Source organism: Microcaecilia unicolor, chromosome 7 (assembly GCF_901765095.1).
Source record: "Microcaecilia unicolor chromosome 7, aMicUni1.1, whole genome shotgun sequence".
Lineage (NCBI taxonomy): Eukaryota > Metazoa > Chordata > Amphibia > Gymnophiona > Siphonopidae > Microcaecilia > Microcaecilia unicolor.
This window is the reverse complement of record NC_044037.1, coordinates 309,167,798-309,191,765: the sequence shown is the minus strand read 5'-3', so window position 1 is coordinate 309,191,765 and position 23,968 is coordinate 309,167,798. Positions and strand designations below refer to the sequence as shown.

General features: G+C 44.6%; 1 protein-coding gene across 2 annotated transcripts in view; it reads right to left on the bottom strand.

Moving 5' to 3' along the window:
- Positions 1 to 9,027: 9,027 nt before the first annotated feature.
- The window catches only part of LOC115474152 (peroxisomal N(1)-acetyl-spermine/spermidine oxidase-like), a 30,597-nt gene continuing 15,656 nt past the window's right edge, over positions 9,028 to 23,968 (bottom strand). For both annotated transcript variants that reach the window (XM_030209489.1, XM_030209488.1), the window contains exons 2-4: positions 20,272 to 21,477; positions 14,810 to 14,996; positions 9,028 to 9,378 (exon numbers count right to left, since the gene is read on the bottom strand). In XM_030209489.1, coding sequence (XP_030065349.1) covers positions 9,247 to 9,378; positions 14,810 to 14,996; positions 20,272 to 21,458 — 1,506 coding nt within the window. In that variant the 5' untranslated portion in view covers positions 21,459 to 21,477 and the 3' untranslated portion in view covers positions 9,028 to 9,246. The remainder of the gene's footprint in view (positions 9,379 to 14,809; positions 14,997 to 20,271; positions 21,478 to 23,968) is intronic.

Genomic DNA, 23,968 nt, shown 5'->3' with positions numbered 1-23,968 from the left:
CGCCGCCGCTGCTGCTCTCACCCATCCACATGGTCACCCCGGCCTGAGGCGTTCTCCCTCCGACGCTGCTAGCGATTCACATAGCCAGCCTTAATCTGCTTGCATCGGAGCCTCTCCCTCAGACGCGTCCCACCTGTGCGTAAGACAGGAGGTTGTATTACAGGAGGCGGGATGCGTCTGAGGGAGAGGCTCTGACGCAAGCAGATTAAGGCTGGCTATGTGATTCGCCAGCAGCGTCGGAGGGAGAAGCCTCAGGCTGGAGTGACACCATGCGGATGGGTGAGAGTGGGGGAGGGGAGGGAGGTACAAGACTCGCACGGGAGGGGGGAGGAGGCATGGAAGTGCACGATTGGGCTGGGGAGGCTTAGCCTCCCCAAGCCTCTTATATGGGGCGCCTATGACCCCACCCCTCACCTATCCACACCCATCCTGTTAGAATATCAATGATATGCTTTGATGTCCCCATGCATACCTCCGACCCACCCCCATCCTCCCACCCTGTCAGACTGTCATAGTAATGCTTGAATGTTTTCACTTATATACACTGTCAGCTAGCACATTTGCTTATTTCCGATCTGACGAAGAAGGGCAACCTTGGAAAGCTAATCAAGAAATGTATTAAGTTATGTCCAATAAAAAAGGTTTCATCTTATTTTCTTTTCCATGTTTTATTTTGTTTGATTTCTATTGATAACCTTAAGAGTGGACTAACAAGGCTACCACACTCCTCCAGGAACAACTACAAAGCAGATGTTTGGAATTTTACACACAGCTCTATGCTAGGCATATGGACATAAAAGGGGGAGATGTTGATAACTATTTGAAGACTAGAACTCTTCCTTGCTTTAGAGAAGAGGCACAACAAAAAAATGGATGCTGACATTACGACAAAGAAGTCGAAATGGTTATTGAAAGCCTTCCTAATGGCAAATCGCCAGGATTAGATGGGTTTGCTAATTCTTTTTATAAACTTTATGCTCAAATGATTGCTCCATTTCAGCAAGATGCTTAATTCCACTATATCTTTTTTGACATACAGCGACCAGAATTGAACACAATATTTGAGGTGCGGTTGCACCATGGAGCAATACAAAGGCATTATAACATCCTCATTTCCCCATAGGATGATCTTGAATAAACTTGACAGGCTGAAGATAGGACCCGATGTGGTGAACTGGATTAGGAACTGGTTGACGGACAGACGCCAGATGGTGGTGGTAAATGGAATTCACTCGGATGAGGGAAAGGTGAGTAGTGGAGTGCCTCAGGGATTGGTGCCGGGGCCGATTCTGTTCAATATATTTGTGAGTGACATTGCCGAAGGGTTAGAAGGTAAAGTTTGCCTTTTTGCGGATTACACCAAGATTTGTAACAGAGTGAACACCCCGGAGGGAGTGGAAAACATGAAAAAAGATCTGCAGAAGCTAGAAGAATGGTCTAATGTTTGGCAATTAAAATTCAATGCAAAGAAATGCAAAGTGATGCACTTTGGGAGTAGAAATCCATGGGAGACGTATGTGTTAGGCAGTGAGAGTCTGATATGTACAGACGGGGAGAGGGATCTTGGGGTGATATTATCTGAGGACCTGAAGGCAACGAAACAGTGTGACAAGGCGGTGGCCGTAGCTAGAAGATTGCTAGGCTGTATAGAGAGAGGTGTGACCAGCAGAAGAAAGGAGATGTTGATGCCCCTGTACAGGTCGTTGGTGAGGTCCCACCTGGAGTATTGTGTTCAGTTTTGGAGGCCATATCTTGTTAAGGATGTAAAATAAATATTGAAGTGGTGCAAAGAAAAGCTACAAAAATGGTATGGGATTTGCGTTACAAAACGTATGAGGTGAGACTTGCTGACCTGAACATGTATACCCTGGAGGAAAGGAGAAACGGGGGTGATATGATACAGACGTTCAAATATTTGAAAGGTATTAATCCGCAAACAAACCTGTTCCGGAGATGGGAAGGCAGTAGAACTAGAGGACATGAAATGAGGTTGAAGGGGGGCAGACTCAGGAAAAATGTCAGTTAGTATTTGAGAGTGGTGGATGCTTGAAATGCCCTCCCGCGGGAGGTGGTGGAGATGAAAACGGTAATGGAATTCAAACATGAGTGGGATAAACATAAAGGAATCCTGTTCAGAAAGAATGGATCCTCAGAACCTTAGCAGAGATTGTATGGCAGAGCCGGTGGTGGGAGGCGGGGCTAGTGCTGGGCAGACTTCTATGGTCTGTGCCCTGAAAATGGTAGATACAAATCAAGGTCAGGTATACATATAAAGTAGTGCATATGAGTTTATCATGTTGGGCAGACTGGATGGACCATACAGGTCTTTTTCTGCCAGCACCTACTATGTTACTATCCTGCTTATTTTCGAAGGAGAAGGCCGGCCATCTTCCGACACAAATCGGGAGATGCCCAGCCATCTCCTAAACCCGGCTAAATCGGTATAATCAAAAGCCGATTTTGGCCGGTTTCATCTTTCCGCCGTGGAGCCGGCCAAACTTCAAGGGGGCATGTCAGCAGTGTACTGAAGGCGGGATGGGGGCATGATTAACAGATGGCCGGCTTCGCCCGATAATGGAAAAAAGAAAGCCGGCTCTGACGAGCATTTGGCCGGCTTCAGTTGGTCCCTTTTTGTTCACGACCAAATCTCAAAAAGATGCCCCAACTGACCAGATGACCACCGGAGGGAATCAGGGATCACCTCCCCTTACTCCCCCAGTGGTCACCAACCCCCACCCACCCAAAAAAACAAAAAAAAATTTTTGCTAGCCTTTATGCCAGCCTTAAATGTCATACCTAGCTCCATCACAGCAGTATGCAGGTCCCTGGAGCAGTTTTTAGTGGGTGCAGTGCACTTCAGACAGGTGGACCCAGGCCCATCCCCCCCTACCTGTTACACTTGTGGTGGTAAATGGGAGCCCTCCAAACCCCCCCCCCCCAAACCCACTGTACCCACATGTAGGTGCCCCCCCTTCACCCCTAAGGGCTATGGTAGTGGTGTACAGTTGTGGGGAATGGGTTATGGGGGGGATTTGGGGGGCTCAGCACCCAAGGTAAGGGAGGTATGCACCTGGGAGCAATTTGTGAAGTCCACTGCAGTGCCCCCTAGGGTGCCCGGTTGGTGTCCTGGCATGTGAGGGGGACCAGTGCACTACAAATGCTGGCTCCTCCCATGACCAAATGCCTTGGATTTGGCCGGGTTTGAGATGGCCGCCATGAGTTTCCATTATCGCTGAAAACCCATGCCGGCCATCTCTAAAGCTGGCCCAAATGTTGAGATTTGGCCGGCTCCAACCGTATTATCGAAACGAAAGATGGCCGGATATCTTGTTTTGATAATACGGTTGGGACGCCGCTTTACGGAGCCAGCCTTAAAGATGGCTGCCCTTATAGATGGCCGGCCGCGTTCGATTATGCCCCTCCACGTTACTTTGGTATTGAAAATACTGAGGTTAAGGTGGCTGCATGTGACCACACAGCAACCTCTGAAGTTCTCTCTATCTCCACCTGCTGGCAGAGGGACATAACCCACAAGCCTCTGGATTGATCTGTTGGGACTAATGGAAAGAAAATTATCAGGTAAGGACTAATTTTACCTTCATGAATATGATACTGGAAGATGAGATGTAGAAAGTACATTCTGGGATATGATCCTGGATGTGAGATGCGAACAGTACATTCTGGGAGATGATGCTGAGGGTGAGATGCACATGATACATTCTGTGATTTGATCCTGGAGATGAGATACAGACCTCACATTTTCACTACTGCCTTTGGCTCCTAACCGCTACTCATTTGCTCTCCTCCTCCCCTGTTCCTCTTTACCCTGTAATTCCCCTGCCCGTAATGTCTTGTCTGTGTGTTTTACCTAGATTGTAAGCTCTTTGAGCAGGGACTGTCTCTCTATGTCAAATGTTCAGCGCTGTGTGCGTCTGGTAGCGCTATATAAATGCTATTAGTAGTAGTAGTACATTCTGGAATATGATGCTGGAGGGATAATAACGTAAGTCAGCGTTTCCCAAACTGTGAGCCGCAGCACCCTGGTCCACTGCAGCGAACTCTCAGGGGTGCCACAGTGCATCGCTCCCTACTTTCTCCTTCTGCAGGTCTGGCATCTGCTGCTTCCTGCTTCTTCCCCTGCCACTGCTGCCAGGGCCGGTCTTAGCAAGTGCGGGGCCCTATGCAGACCAATTTGATGGGGCCCCACCCTAGCCATGCCCCCACCCTAGCCCCACCCCCACCCTAGCTCCAGGGCCAGCCGCCACTCCCTCTGAGTTGCTCCCTCCGAGCCGCTCCCTCCCAGCTCCAAGGCCCTCTCCCCCTAGGGCCCCCAGCTCCAGGGCTTCCCCCCCTAGGGCCCCAAGGCCCCCTCCCTGCTCCAAGACCCCCTTTCCAGCTCCAAGGGGCCCCTCCCTCCCAGCTCCAAAGGCCCAGCTCCCAGCTCCAAAGGCCCCCTCCCTCCTCCCAGCTCCAAGGGCCCCCCTCCCTCCCAGCTCCAAAGGCCCAGCTCCCAGCTCCAAAGGCCCCCCTCCCACCTCCCAGCTCCAAAGGCCCCCCTCCCTCCCTCTGAATTTTAAAAGTTACCTCATCGACGTCGGGATGGGTTACAGCGCAGGCAGATAGCAGCAGCAGCAGCAGTCAGTGAAAAGCGTGCGAGCTGCTCAGCGCTTCCTTTCCATCGCTCAGCTCTGGTCCCGCCGTCGTGGAAACAGGAAATGAGGGTGGGACCAGAACTGAGCGAAGGAAAGGAAGCACCGAGCAGCTCGTACGCTTTTCACTGACTGCTGCTGCTACCTGCCGGCACTGTAACCCGTCCCGACGTCAACGTGAGGTAACTTTTAAAATCCAAAGGGAGGGGTGACTGGAGCTCGGGCGGTCGAGGCGGGGCGACTTCAGGCGCGCCGCGCGAGGCACTATGTGGTCGTCTCGCCCTAAGACCGGCCCTGACCGCTACAGTGCTTGCAGCTTACATTTTCGGGCCGTCCGCAATTCACACAGTCACTGCAGGGGCTTCCCTCTGCCATGTCCGGCCCTCGCATCAGGAAGTCGCATCAGAAAGGGCCGGATGTGGCAGACTTGGAAGACCCTGGAGAGCCTGTGTGAATTGCGGATGGTCCAAAAATGTAAGCTGAAAGTACTGCAGCAGCAGCTGGGGAGAGAGAAGGAAGCAGCAGTGATCCTGGACCTGTGGGAAGGAAGGAAGCGAGCGATGCTGGATTTAGGGAAGGTAGAGAGGAGGGGGCTGCAGGGAGGCAGAGGTATGCTGGTGCGAGAGGAGGGGGCTATAGGGAGGCAGAGGTGTGCTGGTGTGAGAGGAGGGGGCTACAGGGAGGCAGAGGTGTGCTGGTGTGAGAGGAGGGGGCTGCAGGGAGGCAGAAGTGTGCTGGTGAGAGAGGAGGGGGCTGCAGGGAGGCAGAGGTGTGCTGTGAGAGGAGGGGGCTGCAGGGAGGCAGAAGTGTGCTGGTGTGAGAGGAGGGGGCTATAGGGATGCAGAGGTGTGCTGGTGTAAGAGGAGGGGGCTATAGGGAGGCAGAGGTGTGCTGGTGTGAGAGGAGGCTGCAGGGAAAGGGAGACCTATGTGGGGGGGGGGGGGAGGGGTGGAGACCCATGTGACCGGGGGAGTGCCGTGGAGACCCATGTTGATCTGGTTTCTCATAGAATCAGATTTATTCCTGGATGTTACACAATTAACTACTCTCTATTTGAAAATTCCCATCATGTAATTTTTGTTATTTTCCAGAGCTGGGGAAAACAGCAAGAGAATTGTTAGACAAAGGAGAGCATAATAGCTTGTTGAAATATAATTTTATCATTTTACAACCCCCAAATTGTTCTCTTATGATGCAAAACAGAAACTGGATCATTACAGCCGTTCCAAGAATTTCTTCTAAAAATAATTTAAAAAATTGTAAAAAATGTTAAAAACATAAAACCAGACCTCAGAAGGGAAACTGAAGCACCAGCAGATATAAAACTGACTTAGAGCTTTTAATATAATGAAAAGGGTTCTTTAAAGGATGGAAAATGGGTTTTACAATGCCGTTGTTTATTCGTATTTACAAACTAACCTCCCCTTTTACAAAGGTATGCTAGCGACTGCCACATGTACATCCCAACACAGCCCATTCACTTTGAACGGACTGTGTCAGCATTACCGCACCAGCAGCCACTAGCTTCTCTTTGTAAAAGGGTGGGGGGGGTGGGGGGGTAAAACAAATAGGGATAAAAATACAGGGACTGTGCTGAAAAAGTATTTTAGATCTATGCAGCGATCCCTACGTCGAGTCTGCACTTCTAGCTATGGATTACTGCACAGATTTTCCTTACCTAACATGTTTGTTTTAAGCAGCAGTTCGAGGCCCCCGCCCGTGCGTACCTTTTTTTTTTTTTTTTTTTTATTAAAGCACAAGGGCAAACAGGCAATAAGAACAGCATAACCAAACAATACACAACAAAGAGAACAAAGATACTGGCAAAGAGCAACACTACACAACCGTGTAACAGACCAGAAAGTCCCCTCCCATCCAAGGGGAAAAGAACCGCAGTGTTAGCCATTCAGGATTGTACTACAAAGCCACTGGTGTCAAGGAGTTCCAAAAGGACGTCCATATTCTCAGATAATGATCCCCCTTAGCAGAGGAGAGGTGCCTGATTCCCTTGCCTTCCAAAGTGCTCAAGTTTATCTCCATCGGGCCAAAGTGGGTGGGTCCGGAGAGAGTCAATTGGTAAGAACAGATTTTTTGCCCAGAAGAGCTGAGCTTTTAAGGAAGGCTTTCATATCGTCCGGAGTCTGACCTCGCAACTGAAACACCTCAAATAATAAGGAGGGAGACGGATTCCACTAGACATGCCAAAATTGGAACACATGGGAACAAAGTTGAGTCCAAAAGTGGGAGATTAGAGGACAAGTTCAAAACATATGGCCCAAATGAGCCTCCAACCTCGAGCACTTGGCCAGTCATCAGCAGGGCACAAAGTGGCAAGGAAGATCCTATGAGGAGAAATGTAAAGGCACATGAGTGGAGGAGTGGCCTAGTGGTTAGGGTGGTGGACTTTGGTCCTGGGGAACTGAGGAACTGAATTCGATTCCCACTTCAGGCACAGGCAGCTCCTTGTGACTCTGGGCAAGTCACTTAACCCTCCATTGCCCCATGTAAGCCACATTGAGCCTGCCATGAGTGGGAATGAGTGGGGTACAAATGTAACCCAAAAAAAAAATTGCAACTCCCATAAAGTAATGCTCTCCATAGTTTTATATACACTGAGCAAACAGACTTTCAGTTGGGAGCCCTGGAGAGGAAAAGCCAAGTCCTCGGAGCATTTCCAGGCAGGCAAAACAGTCAAAGTCCAGCAATTTCTCTCGCAAACAGCCAGAGGAATCAAGAGCTGAGCATCCAACCCAAAAATTGTAAGTAAGGTATCCCACACATCAGAGGACAAAAATGTATGTGGAATATGGCAACATAATGCTGAAGATAAGCAAACTTATCAGTAAGGGGAAACCCATGGTCAACTTGCAGCTCTTCAAAAGCTTTAAACTTGCCCACCTCATTTAGGACATGGTAAGATATAAAATTCCCCCAACCTTCAAGCGTAAAAAGGATGGTGACGAACTCCCCACTGGAAAAGCAGCATTTCCTGAGAGAGGCAACAGGGGGAGACGTCATTATTCAAAGCGTAAAGTTTGCACAACCAACTCCAGGTCTTCTGCAACGGCGAAAAAAGAAAAGCAAAATCGTGCATACTTTTTAAAGCTGCTCTTCTCCAGCAGAAAACAGGAGCAACCAGTAAAGTGGTCCCGTGGCCTACAGCTTTCCCTCTGGCATATTCCCACCTCTGCAGAAACAGGAAGTCGCGTCACTTAGAAGGCTGGTGGCTGGCGCAAGCAGTATGGCCAGATGCTCCTGCTTGCTGCTGGCAAAGAACAACAGCTTTAAAAGATACCCATGGGTGGGGGGGGGGGGGGGGAATCGAACTACTAATTTGTTAGAAAAAAAATGATTCAATTTGCCAAAAACAAATTGGCAAATCCATTCAAATTGTAAATTGGACAGCACTACTGCTGATCCTTGTTATAACAGACTGTAAACGCCTTGTGGGGTCCAAACTCAACCTTTTATAAGAACACACATCACTGAGAGGTCCTTTTACTAAGGTGAACTGAAAATGGCTTGTGGTAGTGTAGGCGCGGGTTTTGGGCGCGTGCCAATTTTTCAGCGCAAAAATTAAAATTTCCGCACGTCCATTTTGGGTCTGAGACCTTACCGCCAGCCATTGCCGAAAATACAAAATATTTTTTGGATGCAAGTAGCAGACATACACCAAAAATTAAATAACTGCAAGGGCCACGTGGTAGCCGTGCGGTAACTCCATTTTGGCACGCATCGGGCACGCACAGACGCTTACGAGGCTTAGTAAAAGGGCCTCTGAGTTGTCTATGAACTTCTCACAAATACTCGGTCCAATCTTGTACCACTATGGCTCCATCTTTGTCTGCTTTTTTGATAATGATCTTCCTTCAAATCGTGCAATGTTGATCTTTCCAATTTAGATAAATTGTCACTAAACATATGCAAATTCCCTTGACAGATTAGTGATACCATGATATGAAGGAGCTTCAGTGTCTCAGAGTTCAGATCAGTGCTGCAATGTTTTGGGAATTACTGTTGTGGTGTTATTCAACTTGAAACTTCGAGACCCATGCATGAATAGACAATGTTTAAGTTGGAATATGGTTTCTGAACCATGATTTTTTTAACAACCATTTTCCTGAGTTTTTGAGTGATTATACAACTGAGCACTGGGTATTATTTTTTGAGCGGCTGGACTTTTTTCGCCATTTTTTTTGTTTGTTTCAAACAATTTTATGATCCCTTAATAGCCACAAGCTGTCCTTGTGAGTTTAGTGTGGAGGGACTCTGAGGATTTTGCTCTTTTTGTAATACCATTACTGGGTTGTTCCCAAGCACTCTGTTATGTATTTTCATGACAGATGTTTATTGATTAACTAGGTTTGTGTCTGCCATTCCCTAGATGTTTTTGTGGTTCATAATAATCACAAATCTTAGAGGAAAATGTCAGGTAGTTGCAAATGGACACATAATTCTGGTGTGCAGCAGTTGTTTTGATTAAGCTGGAAGAGTAAAGGAGCAAATTGAATGCCAGGTCAAAATACAAAGGAATCGGGGTATGTTAGACAGTGGATACAGACAGCCAAAAAGTTTATTTACGGTACTTTTGGTGCTTTTAGAGCCGTGCTGAGACTCCATGATGATGCAGAAGCCTCTCAGCCTCACGTACGCCGCTCAGGTATGCGCCATGGGTCGTTGTGTAGAAATGTATGTGAGTAGCTTCTCCAGCAAATAACACCTGCAGGGGCTGGAGATCACAAGAAGCAAAAGGAGAAACAGGCGTCATTACTCTGACAGATTTTTTGTAGAATTGTATGAATGTAGAATGGATCATGCAGTGAATGTAGAGAGTTTTCTGAATATGGAGGTAGAATGGACAATGCAGTGAATGTAGAGAGTTTTCTGAATATGGAGGTAGAATGGACAATGCAGTGAATGTAGAGAGTTTTCTGAATATGGAGGTAGAATGGACAATGCAGTGAATTTAGAGAGTTTTCTGAATATGGAGGTAGAATAGACCATGCAGTGAATGTAGAGAGTTTTCTGAATATGGAGGTAGAATGGACAATGCAGTGAATTTAGAGAGTTTTCTGAATATGGAGGTAGAATAGACCATGCAGTGAATTTAGAGAGTTTTCTGAATATGGAGGTAGAATAGACCATGCAGTGAATTTAGAGAGTTTTCTGAATATGGAGGTAGAATGGACAATGCAGTGAATGTAGAGAGTTTTCTGAATATGGAGGTAGAATGGACAATGCAGTGAATGTAGAGAGTTTTCTGAATATGGAGGTAGAATGGACAATGCAGTGAATTTAGAGAGTTTTCTGAATATGGAGGTAGAATAGACCATGCAGTGAATGTAGAGAGTTTTCTGAATATGGAGGTAGAATGGACAATGCAGTGAATTTAGAGAGTTTTCTGAATATGGAGGTAGAATGGACAATGCAGTGAATGTAGAGAGTTTTCTGAATATGGAGGTAGAATGGACAATGCAGTGAATTTAGAGAGTTTTCTGAATATGGAGGTAGAATGGACAATGCAGTGAATTTAGAGAGTTTTCTGAATATGGAGGTAGAATGGACAATACAGTGAATTTAGAGAGTTTTCTGAATATGGAGGTAGAATAGACCATGCAGTGAATGTAGAGAGTTTTCTGAATATGGAGGTAGAATGGACAATGCAGTGAATTTAGAGAGTTTTCTGAATATGGAGGTAGAATGGACAATGCAGTGAATTTAGAGAGATTTCTGAATATGGAGGTAGAATAGACCATGCAGTGAATTTAGAGAGTTTTCTGAATATGGAGGTAGAATGGACCATGCAGTGAATGTAGAGAGTTTTCTGAATATGGAGGTAGAATAGACCATGCAGTGAATGTAGAGAGTTTTCTGAATATGGAGGTAGAATGGACAATGCAGTGAATTTAGAGAGTTTTCTGAATATGGAGGTAGAATGGACAATGCAGTGAATTTAGAGAGTTTTCTGAATATGGAGGTAGAATAGACCATGCAGTGAATGTAGAGAGTTTTCTGAATATGGAGGTAGAATGGACAATGCAGTGAATTTAGAGAGTTTTCTGAATATGGAGGTAGAATGGACAATGCAGTGAATGTAGAGAGTTTTCTGAATATGGAGGTAGAATGGACAATGCAGTGAATTTAGAGAGTTTTCTGAATATGGAGGTAGAATAGACCATGCAGTGAATGTAGAGAGTTTTCTGAATATGGAGGTAGAATGGACAATGCAGTGAATTTAGAGAGTTTTCTGAATATGGAGGTAGAATAGACCATGCAGTGAATTTAGAGAGTTTTCTGAATATGGAGGTAGAATGGACAATGCAGTGAATTTAGAGAGTTTTCTGAATATGGAGGTAGAATGGACAATGCAGTGAATTTAGAGAGATTTCTGAATATGGAGGTAGAATAGACCATGCAGTGAATTTAGAGAGTTTTCTGAATATGGAGGTAGAATGGACCATGCAGTGAATTTAGAGAGTTTTCTGAATATGGAGGTAGAATAGACCATGCAGTGAATGTAGAGAGTTTTCTGAATATGGAGGTAGAATGGACCATGCAGTGAATTTAGAGAGATTGTTAAAATGGAAAACAATATTACAATGCAATATTTGCATTCCAAGCAGCTAAATGCTGGAATGCTCTTCCTTTCTTCATTAGATGAGACCAGTCTTATCTGAGACTCAGGAAACTTTTGAAAACGTTTTTGTTTAGCAAAGTTTTAAATTAGTTTTTAATGAATCACTGTCATTTTGACTAGAACAGGCTAGGTTATCTTTTATGTTATCCAGACAGGGGTGCAGCACAATACAAAGGCTTTATCGTATTGTATTGTATTGTAATGTTCGGGTGGGTGACCATCAGGGCAATAATGACCATCAGCATGACCATCTTGTCTCATCAGCTCGTAACCTTGGGGTCATCTTCGACTCCTCCCTCTCCTTCTCTGCACATATTCAGCAGACTGCTAAAACCTGTCGTTTCTTTCTTTATAATATCACCAAAATTCGCCCTTTCCTTTCTGAGCACACTACCAGAACCTAATCCACACTCTTATCACCTCTCGCTTAGACTATTGCAACTTGCTTCTCACAGGTCTCCCACTTAGCCATCTCTCTCCTCTTCAATCTCTTCAAAATTCTGCTGCACGACTAATATTCCGCCAGTGTCGTTATGCTCATATTAGCCCTCTCCTCAAGTCACTTCACTGGCTCCCTATCTGTTTCCGCATACAGTTCAAACTCCTCTTATTGACCTATAAGTGCATTCACTCTGCAGCTCCTCAGTACCTCTCCACTCTCATCTCTCCCTACATTCCTCCCCGGGAACTCCATTCACAGGGTAAATCTCTCTTATCTGCACCCTTCTCCTCCACTGCTAACTCCAGACTTCGTTCCTTTTATCTTGCTGCACCATATGCCTGGAATAGACTTCCTGAGCCGGTACATCAAGCTCCATCTCTGTCCGTCCTCAAATCTAAGCTAAAAGCCCACCTTTTTGATGCTGTTTTTAACTCCTAACCCTTATTCACTTGTTCAGAAACCTTATTTTATCATCCTCACTTTAATATTCCCTTATCTCTTGTTTGTCCTGTTTGTCTGTCCTAATTAGATTGTAAGCTCTGTCGAGCAGGGACTGTCTCTTCATGTTCAAGTGTACAGCGCTGCGTACATCTAGTAGCGCTATAGAAATGATAAGTAGTAGTAGTACCATCACACAATATGGTGTAACATAAGAGCTGAAATGGACTGCGGACACACAAGACTCAAAGTACTAGATTTCAAACATGCTGACTTTAGTAAAATGGGGGACTACATGAAGAAATAGCTGACAGGATGGGCAGACATCGTAGGCGTGGAAGGGAAGTGGCCCTAACTGAAAGCTATTAGGAAAATAAACATAAGCAAGACAAAAGAGAGAAATTTATATGAATGAAAAAATAAAGGCAAAAGAGGCAGTGATCAAGAAATCCAGAAGAATAAAAGAAAAGAAGCACAGAAAAGATTACCAAATAAAAGTCAAATAAGAAAAGAGGGAGATACGGTTAGCAAAAGCATGGACAGAAGGAAAAATGGATAAAGAAATTAAGAAAGGTGATATGCTGGTGAAAGGGGGAAGGCTAGAAATGGACTTGTAAGACTGAAAGCTGCTGACTCCCGCTATGTGGATAGTGATGAGGAGAAAGTGGAGATGCTAAACGAATACTTCTGTCTTCATGGAGGAAAATTCTGGAGAAGGACCACGGCTGGTTGCCAGGGGTATATAGGAGAAAAGAGTACACGTCACACTGTTCACAGAAGAAAACATTTAGGTACAACTTGAAAAACTACAAGTAGACAAAGCCATTGGGCCAGATGGGATACATCCAAAAATATTGAGGAAACTCAGAAAAATCCTGGCAGGACCTGTTAAGGATTTATTTAATAGATCCTTGGAGACGGGAGAAGGTATCATGGGATTAGAGAAGAGCGGACGTGGTCCTGCTTCACGAAAGTGCGGACAGGGAAGATGTAGGACACTACAGGCCGGTTAGCTTCACTTCGGGCATTGGAAGACTAATGGAAATTCTGCTGAAGGAAAGGATAATAAACTTCCAAGAATCTAACGGGCTGCAAGATCCAAGTCAGCATGGTTACAAAAAAAAAAAAAAACCTACCAAACAAATCTGAATGATTTCTTTGATTGGGTGACTGACCAGAGATCTACAAAACTTAGAATGGTCTAAGGACTGGCAGTTCAAATTTAATGTAAAGAAGTACAGAGTGATGCACTTGGGGTGCAGAAATTCAAAGATTCAAAGGAGATGAACCAGATTGGAGGTGAGAGACTGATAAGAACAACTCGGGATAGGGACCTTGGGGTGATGGTGTCCGAGGATCTCAAGGCGGTGAAACAATGTGACGAAGCGGTGGCTGTAGCCAGAAGGATGCTAGGCTGCACAGAAAGAGGTATAACCAGCAGAAGAAAAGAGGAGTTAATGCCAACTGTACAAGTCGTTGGTGAGGCCCCACTTGGAGTATTATGTTCAGTTCTGGAGGCCGTATCTCACCAAAGATGTAAAAAGACTTGAAGCAGTTCAGAGAAAAGCAATGAAAATGATATGGAAGTCTGACCAAAAGATGTATGAGAAGAGTCTCAAGGAACTGAATATGTTGTCTACCTTAGAAGAAAGGAGGGATAGGGGTGATATGATACAGACATTTCAATATTTGAAAGGTACTAATCTGCAAACAGGGAAGGGGAAGCAGTAGAACTAGAAGACATGAACTGAGGTTGCGGGGGGTGGGGGGGGGGGGAACTTAGGAGTAATGGCAAGAAGTACTTTTTCACGGAGAGGGTGGTGGATGTCTGGAATGCCCTCTCATGGGAGGTGGTGGAGATGAAAATGGTAACAGAATTAAAAAATGCATGGGTTAAACGCAAAGGATGCTTATATGGAAATAAAACATAGTGATGCTTAGACGGTAACTACAGTAACTGGGAAATAAGGCCAATGCTGGGCAGACTCATACGGTCTGTGGCCCGATTACTACTACTACTACTTAACATTTCTAGAGCGCTACTAGGGTTACGCAGCGCTGTACAATTTAACAAAGAGACAGTCCCTGCTCAAAGAGCTTACAATCTAATAGACAAGTGAATGGTCGGACCGATAGGGGCAGTCAAATTGGGGCAGTCTGGATTCACTGATTATGGCTAGACAGATCTGGATGGGCTGGAGTGGGCTTCAACGGCGACTCCAGTAGTTGGGAAGTATGTCCATTGCTGGGGAGATTTCTATTATCTGTGCCCTGAAAATGGCAAGGACAGATCAAGATGAATAATATATATTTTATCATAAGCCATGAGTTTATCTTATTGAGCAGAATGGATGAACCACGGAAGTCTTTGTCTGCTGTCATCTACTATGTTACTATGAATTAGATGAAAACGTAGAGGGTGAGAAGATACAAGATATGGAGAGAGAATGGAAGTACAGGAAGGGGATGGCAAAGGGACAACAAGAGAGAGAAAGACTGAAGTGGCAAAAGGGAATGAAAAATACTTTTTCAGTGGGAAAGTTTGAGAAAGCCACAAGTTGCAAGAAGGAATCCAAAGTAGTCAGGATTCCTTCTTGCAATGTGTGGCAAGAAAATCCAAGCTGGCACAGATATAATACCTACTCTCATTTTCTTGTTCTGATGAGCCAACGATGGTAAAGGTTCTGCCAAGGCCATCTGTTCTTTTACTGAATCCACGCCGACAGGCACATTCGTGTAGGAGCCACGGGTGTAGGGATTACTATACCATGTAGATTTCAAGACACTCCTCAGGCTGGAAACTGACCAGCCAGTAAAGGTTCTTAGCAACCTGTGCAAAATAACAGAAGGAATGAAGAAGTCACCATAGACACACGTGTGGATATCACATTCCGTGAACTACAAACTGATAATCCAACATTATCCAGCTGCAACCTGATCACCTGAACTGGAGAAACTGCAACTTGATTCCTCTGTGCTGGGGCAGCTGAAACCTTACCAAGCCAAGCCGATAACTGCAAATCATATAATCTGGAACAACAAATTCCATGCAGAGGGGCAGCCTAGTGGTCACTGCAGTGGACTTTAATCCAGGGCTCCCACGTTCATATTCCACTGCAACTCTTATTTTAAATGCTGTGCCCTGCAGAGACAGATAAATACCTAATGTACCTGAATGTGCACCACTCAATGGCCCTCAGGTTTGCAGGTGTCTTTAATATTTAGGTACAATAGGTCTATCTCTGGCTCTGAAGTGGAATTTGAACCTGGGACCACTGGTTTCCAGTCCACTGCACTGACCACTAGGCTACCCTTCAGACCTGCTCACTGCTGTGTTCAGAATGCCCACAATACCTGTGTGTCAGGGAGCCTAGTTTCCCTTTCTGGTGTCACTTTCAGGGGTGAAGGAGGTGGACAGTAACCACTGGGGGATTAAGGAGGGTTATGCCTTTACCCCTCCAGTGGTCAGTTACTAAAATCTTAGTACCTTTTGCATCCTGGGTGTGAATGAAATGGGTCTTAAATAAATATCCTTGTTCTGCCCCTATATTCATGGAGGCAGGATGTATTGTTATGTTTATTTAGTATAAGTGTTATTTGTATTTATTTTCATTCTCTGTATAATAGATAGCACTGTGTTACTGGGGCTCCGACCCCCTTATAGTTTGCAGTATTCTGTAATTCCTTGAGAGCTTTCCCTATTGGCTGTTAACTCTGAGCTAGGGCCTGCCCTCCCTGATTAGCAGCTGTTCTAGGGGCTGATCCCTCCTTAATCTACTGTAATTCCATCAAGATTTGTCACCATCTCCCCAAGTCATTCCCCATTCATTTTCCCTGAGTTTCTCCCCCTTATTTCCCCCTTTGAGTGTTACAGCTTTTCCTCTCAGCTGGGCTGAGGCTCTGGCCAGCTCCTTGCCTTTGGGGTGGCTACTACTAATCATTTCTATAGCGCTACTAGACATACACGGCGCTGTACACATTATTTGCAGCTAGTTTGCAGACTCTATTTGCAGAAGGCAACAATTCTCTTCCAAACTACTGAACCGTAAGTTATATTTTGTTTATTATGAGTACTACAATAAAGAAGATTTGCTTGAGAATTGAGAGTCTACTGGGAAAGCTTCTGTTTGGGGATGGTTTAGCTGGCTGTTTAAGCTACACTGAACTTTGCCTAGAACAGCACAGTGAAAAATCTTGGACACTACAGTACAAATCTCAGGGGGAGTGAAGGTCCTCTTGTAATTTTTCGCAATCCTCCCGCGATTTAACGACTTTGAATAACTTTGTGTCATCAGAAAATTTAATTACCTCGCTAGTTACTCCCATCTCTAGGTCATTTATAAATATGTTAAAAAGCAGCGGTCCCAGCACAGACCCCTGGGGAACCCCACTAACTACTCTTCTCCATTGAGAATACTGACCAGTGGTGTGCTGGTAAATGTTTAACAACAGGCTCTCTCCCCAGTCCCCCTCTGTGCCCCCCCCCAAAAAAAAATTGCAGAGCTGGCTATAGCCGGGGAGAGAGCCTGGGGGGAGGGGGTGGCAATGCATTACTCCAGGAAAAAAAATTTAAATGATCCCAGGTTCCAATCTAATTCATGTTTAATGTGCGATAAAATGCCATAAATAAGTAAATAAATAAATATAAACTTTTAATGTTGAGCACCTGATTCTCAAAGTGAACATATTCCAAACACTATAATGAAAATAAAATGATTTTTTTCTACCTTTGTTGTCTGGTGAATGGGTTTCTGATCATGCTGGTCCAGTATCCGATTCTGCTGCTATCTGTCCTCTTAACTCCGTTTCCAGGGCTTCCTTTCCATTTATTTCTTTCCTTTCCTCCTTTCTTCTTCATTTCTGGTCCTCAGCTTCTGCCTATTTTCTTCATCCATGTGCAGTTTTTATCCCTTTTCCCTCATCTCATCTCCTTCCTCACTCTTCCCTCCCCTCCATCCATGTCCAGCATTTCTTCTCTCTCCCCTACTCTCCTCTGCCCTCCCTCCATCCACCCATGTCCAGTGACCCTTCTCTCACCCTGCCTTGCATGCACCCATATCCAGTGACCCTCCTCTCCCCTTCCCTGCATGCACCCATACCCAGTGACCCTCCTTTCCCCTGCCCTCCATCCACCCATGTCCAGCAGTGACCCTCTTCTCCCCTGCCCTGCATGCACCCATACCCAGCGACCCTTCTCTCCCCTCCGTCCACCCATGCCCAGCGACTCCCTTCTCTCCCCTACCACCCCCTCCCGAGTTGTTCAGCGAATTCTCCTCCCTCCCTCCCTCCTCCCTCCCTCCGGATCCGGTCCCTCACCGACCTGACTCTGAGTCACCATGCCTTGTCCTTCGAAATTTTCAGGGCAGGCAGTCTTGCCTGCCCGCTGCCAGCGCTGACTCTCCCCCGCTGCCGGATTGCGCTTCAAAATGTCCGCCGAGACTTACAAAGGCGGCCTCCAAGACTTCAGCAGAAGTCTCGGCGGCCATTTTTAAAGCACGAACCGGCAGCAGGGGAGAGTCAGTCCTGGCAGCGGGCAGGCAAGACTGCAAGCCCCGAAGAATTCGAAGGACAAGGCAGGGTGACAGAGTCAGGTCGGTGAGGGACAGGATCCAGAGGGAAGGAGGAGGGAGGAGAGCCGGCTCGCACTTTTTAACAACCGGCTCACAAGTCGGAAGAAAATTTAACAACCGGCTCTTGTGAGCCGTTGCAAGCCGGCTCCAGCACACCACTGATACTGACAATTTAACCCTACTCTCTGTTTTCTATCTTTTAACCAGTTTTTAATCCACAATAGAACACTACCTCCTATCCCATGACTCTGGAGTCTTTCATGAGGTACTTTGTCAAACGCCTTCTGAAAATCCAGATACACAATATCAACCAGCTCACCTTTATCCACATGTTTGTTCACCCCTTCAAAGAAATGTAGTAGATTGGTGAGGCAAGATTTCCCTTCACTAAATCCGTGTTGACTTTATCTCATTAATCCATGCTTTTGAATATGCTCTGTAATTTTGTTCTTAATAATAGTCTCTACCATTTTGCCGCGCACCAACATCAGACTCACGGGTTTATAATTTCCCCGATCTCCTCTGGAACCTTTTTTTAAAAATCAGCGTTACATTGGCCATCCTCCAATCTTCCGGTACACGCTCAGTTTTAAGGATAAATTACATATTACTAACAATAGCTCCGCAAGCTCATTTTTCAGTTCTATCAGTACTCTGGGATGAATACCATCCGGTCCAGGAGATTTGCTATTCTTCAGTTTGTAGAACTGCCCCATTACATCCTCCAGGTTTACAGAGAATTCATTAAGTTTCTCTGACTCGTCAGCTTCGTATACCATTTCTGGCACCGGTATCCCACCCAAATCTTCCTCGGTGAAGACCGAAGCAAAGAATTAATTTAATCTCTCTGATATGGCTTTGTCTTCCCTGATCGCCCCTTTTACTCCTCGGTCATCTAGCGGTCCAACCAATTCTTTTGCTGGCTTCCTGCTTTTAATATAACTAAAAAAATTTTACTATGTGTTTTTGCTTCCAACGCAATTTTTTTTCGAAGTTTCTCTTAGCCTTCCTTATCAGCGCTTTGCATTTGACTTGACATTCCTTATGCTGTTTCTTATTATTTTCAGTTGGTTCCTTCTTCCATTTTCTGAAGGATTTTTTTTTAGCTCTTATAGCTTTCTTCACCTCACTTTTTAACCACGCCGGCTGTTGTTTGGTCTTCCGTCCTCCTTTTTTAATACGCGGAATATACTTGGCCTGGGCTTCCAGGATGATGTTTTTGAACAGCATCCACGCTTGATGTAAATTTATGACCCTTGCAGTCGCTCCTCTAAGTATTTTTTTTCACCGTTCTTCTCATTTTATCATAGTCTCCTTTTTTAAAGTTAAACGTTAACGTATTTGATTTCCTATGTGTACTTACTTCAAAGCTAATATCAAATCCGATCATATTATGATCACTGTTATCAAGCGGCCCCAGCACCATTACCTCCCGCACCAGATCATGCGCTCCACTAAGAACTAGGTCTACAATTTTTCCTTCTCTCGTCGGCTCCTGTACCAGCTGCTTCATAAAACTGTGCTTGATTTCATCAGGGAATTTTACCTCCCTAGCGTGCCTCGATGTTACATTTACCCAGTCAATATCGGTGTAATTGAAATCACCCATTATTATCGTGTTGCCCAGTTTGTTTGCCTTTCTAATTTCCTTTAACATTTCTGCATCCGTCTGTTCATCCTGGCCAGGCGGATGGTAGTACACTCCTATCACTATCCTTTTCCCCTTTACACATGGAATTTCAATCCACAGTGATTCCAAGAAGTGTTTTGTAACCTGCAGAATTTTCAAACTTGCCTTGAATTTAACTAACCATCAAATTATCCCAATTGAACCTGTACCAGGCATCTTGTTCCCATCATATATCTGCTCTTGGTCCCTCAGCTATATGGTAAGCTGTATTATAGTCAATCATTAGCATCATATCTGTTAGTTGAATGTACTAATGCTTATTAAGGTGTATGATTAGTATTATGCTAACATTGTATTATATCTCTGGTATTTGAATTCCAATGCTGTTAAATGTGTTAAAGTTTTTATACTGTTTCACGGTAGTTCTATTACTACGTTTCAATGTACTTTTTTTCAAGTTTACCTCATTTATTGTTATTCTTGGTTATTTTACTATTATGCTGTTAACAAAATTATAAGTTTTATGTTAAACTGTACCTGCTGTACAATGCCTTGGGTGAATCTCTTCATAAAGGTGGTTAATAAATACCAATAAAATAAATAAATAATTACCGCTGAATATTGGCAGCTGGCCTGCTGAGCATGATTTAAGTGGACAGGACCCTCTCCTGACCACTGAAATCTGAATACTGACTGGTATGTTACTACACTACTAATACACTAATTCCCCCCCCCCCCCCCCCCCCTTTACAGATCATGTTACCTTCAGAGATAAGTGTTTTAAATAGTTTTATCTTGGTTGTGCAGTAAAACTGGTAGGACAGAAACCTGGATCCTTAGGAACATCTTTTCTCTGCACTAAGGACTAACGTACATTACATTTGCAGAACATTCCGAGTGTTTACCTTACACACACTTCGCCAATCTCTTTCTCTGGCAGTGTCTCCATGAATTCTGCAGCCTCTCCAGTGATCCATCCACATAGGACGTTGTCATGATAAGCCACCATGTCAAAACCTCCAATCTTTTTGAACCACTCCTCTTTCCAACCCTCATTTTGTTTCATAGCATTGTAGACATCTTTGTTCTCGAGACCCTTCTCCCACAACAACTGAATTCCAATACAATCTTCTGGCCAGAAACGCTCTTCAAATTCTAGGAATATTTTGCTAACAGTCCCAAAGCCCAGTTTGACAATGGCTTCCAGCTTCCCCTGGGGAAGAGAAGGTTCAAACATGCTTTGAGCTCTCTCTTTCAGACATCCTAGAGACACTGTTATGATGACATGGTCAGCCAGAAATTCTTCGCCATCTTCACATATCACCCTCACAGGATGAGAAATACTTTTGTTGCTTGTCCCAGGAGAATCTGCCCAGTGGATGCATTTAACTGTTTTTTTGCATTTGAGAACATTGACTGGGAGGTTCCTGAGAAGGACATCTATGACAGCTTGGTAGCCTCTTTTTCCCAGGCAGTTGAAAAACGGACCTTCCAATGGAGTGTACAGTCCTAGCTGACTCAAGGAAAACTCATACATAGAATTACAAGCTTCATCAGTACATTCAGCCCTCTTACACCACTCAAAGACAATGTTTGCATCTTCCACATCTGAAAGGCCAGATGCCACAAATTCCTGGTCCAAGTAATCCCCTAAAGACCAGGAGCTGCAGTCAGGCTTGAAGTCCTGGTTGTAAATTTTGGACATCAGATTTCCAAAAAAGCCAGTGATCTTTTCCACTGTGTCGGAGGACAGTAACTTACTATGCTCTGTGAAGAAGTAATCCTGTGGGGTCACAGCACCAGGAAGACATGAGACAACATGCAGACCTTCCTCTGCCAGAAGCTCCTCCTCTTTGGCCAGCTGATAAAGTGGATTGTCCTTTTGGCCATGAATCCAGGTGGCCCCCATTTCAATTACATTAGTTCCAAAAGGTCTCAATGTTTGAACCCGACCACCTGCTCTGTCCATGGCCTCCAAAATCACCACGTTCTTTAGCCCTTGTTTAACTAAAGTAGAGGCAGCTGCTAAGCCAGCAAAGCCAGCTCCAATGATCACTATCTGAGGTTCACTGGAGAGGAAATTTGAGGCCATTGTTGAAAAATATGGGCTCCTGAAAAAAAAAGAGAAGAGTTGTCTTCATTTAGGGTCACTGAATAATATTACAGAAGAATTTAAAGAGTGGAACAATTTTGATAGTGTACTCAACCAACATGTCTAACAAATTATAAACCAAGACCTCTCTGGCAGCAAAGAGCGAGTCAAATAGAGTTCTCAGAGGAACTGTTCAAGAAAAATGTCAGGAAGTATTTTTTCACAGAGAGAGTAGTGGATGCTTGGAATGCCCTCCCGCGGGAGGTGGTGGAAATTAAAACGGTAACGGAATTCAAACATGCGTGGGATAAACATAAAGGAATCCTGTTCAGAAGGAATGGATCCTAAGGAGCTTAGCCGAGATTGGGTGGCAGAGCCAGTGGCGGGAGGCGGGGATGGTGCTGGGCAGACTTATACGGTCTGTGCCAGAGCCGGTGGTGGGAGGTGGGGATGGTGCTGGGCAGGCTTATACAGTCTGTGCCAGAGCCGGTGGTGGGAGGCGGGACTGGTGGTTGGGAGGCGGGGATAGTGCTGGGCAGACTTCTACGGTCTGTGCCAGAACCGGTGGTGGGAAGCGGGGCTGGTGTTTTGGAGGCGGGGATAGTGCTGGGCAGACTTATACAGTCTGTGCCCTGAAAAAGACAGATACAAATCAAAGTAGGGTATACACAAAAAGTAGCACATATGAGTTTATCTTGTTGGGCAGACTGGATGGACAGTGCAGGTCTTTGACCTGCCATCATCTACTATGTTACTATGTTCCATTCTCGCAGAATCTGATTTGGGACTCATTTTACCATTGATATAGTTTAATAAACCTTACAATGTCATTTTATATTCTCTTTTCTTTATCTAGCTTTACTTGTAGCGCTATAGAAATGCTAAATAGTAGTAGTAGTAGCTTTACAATACATTAGTGTTGCCTTTGTCAGTCTGCTCATAGACGGATGGTCAAAGAAAGCTCAGCACCTGACCTACATCCTCAGTGTTAGGTATCTATGGTGAATTTTAAGCCCAACGAATGTACTTAAGGGATAGATCTACTTAAGTGGGTTACCACATTAGTGTGTGCTAATGCCGTTAACACACATCGCTAAATAGGACAAATTCATTAAATGAGGTTTACAGTAATAGTGTCCATTCATGTGTGCTAGAACCCAGGAATACAGTAGCACCTTTTAGTAAAACTAGCCCTAAATTTAAGGCTGAAAATTCTAAATTTAAATGTCCAAAACCCTTAGGAACCTAAGGGGGGAGGGGGTTAAATAAAGATAAGTCCAAGTTATCTGCAGGAATAAAATGGGTCCTGTGGAAGATAACTTGTGCTAACCTTAGTAAAAAAAAAAAAAAACTCTTTAAGAGAGGTGCCCACAATTGAAGATCTGTTGACTTGACCCCATTACTGGCCTACCTACTTCTTAGGAACCTAAATTTAGGAATGTAGTGAAAATAGATGCCTAAAATTAGGTTCTCATTTTGAGGATCTAGGCCTTTAACCCCTTGGGGGGTCAATATTCAGCTGTGGGATATCCAGTTTATGTTTCAACAATTTTTTTATTTTAGATATAACTACATATTAACAAACATTTACTTTTACAAATTACATACAATTGAGTTCCACATCATTTGCTCTTATTCCAAATTGCCCTACTAAGATCCCCTAAAGTGATGTGGTTCCCCCTTCTATTCAATCTACATAATTCCATTCCTTAACCTTTATCCCCCCCTCCCCTAATCCCCTCCTCCTCATCTCCCTCCCCCCACCCGTCAGCCCTCCCAGTAACTCCAATTTGCCAAAACCCCATAGCTGTCAGCTTATAGTATATAATTATAAAGTATTAACAATAAGACTACGTCCTTTCTGTGTCATCTTGTCTAAGTAGCATCCCCATATTTTAAAGAATCGAGTTTTCCTTTTACAATGTCCTTTGGCCTCCTTTGCCTCCCAAACCAGCAATTGATGCACCTTATTGCGCCAGTGCCAGAAGGTCGGTGGATTGGCTACAGTCCAATGTTGCATGATACATTTTCTTGCTACTAGATAGAGTTTTCGACACAACAGTGTTTTATCAGCATTCAATCTCCTTTGTGGCTCTTTCATATCTAACACTAACTGTAGTGGATTCATGTCTCTTCTACTACCCACCACCCCTGTAAGATAAGTAACTATTTGCCTCCAATAACGTTGTATTGGTACACAATCCCACAGTGCATGATACAACGAGTTCTCAGAATTATTACATTTCAAACACATAGCTGTTTCAATTCCCCCCCGATTTAAACAGTTGGACTTGGGTAAAGTATGCTCTGTGTATTATTCTATACGCACATTCTCTATAATCAGCTCCTCCTATTATGTGTGGAATATCTTTGAGCTGCGTCATCATATCCCAAGAGTCCAATGCCCTTCCCACGTCTTTCTCCCATTTCTGCCGGATCTGAGTCAGTTCTTTCCCCGGGGCTAGACTCCACAGCTTCTGATGTATTTGTGATATGGAGGGGGTATGTTC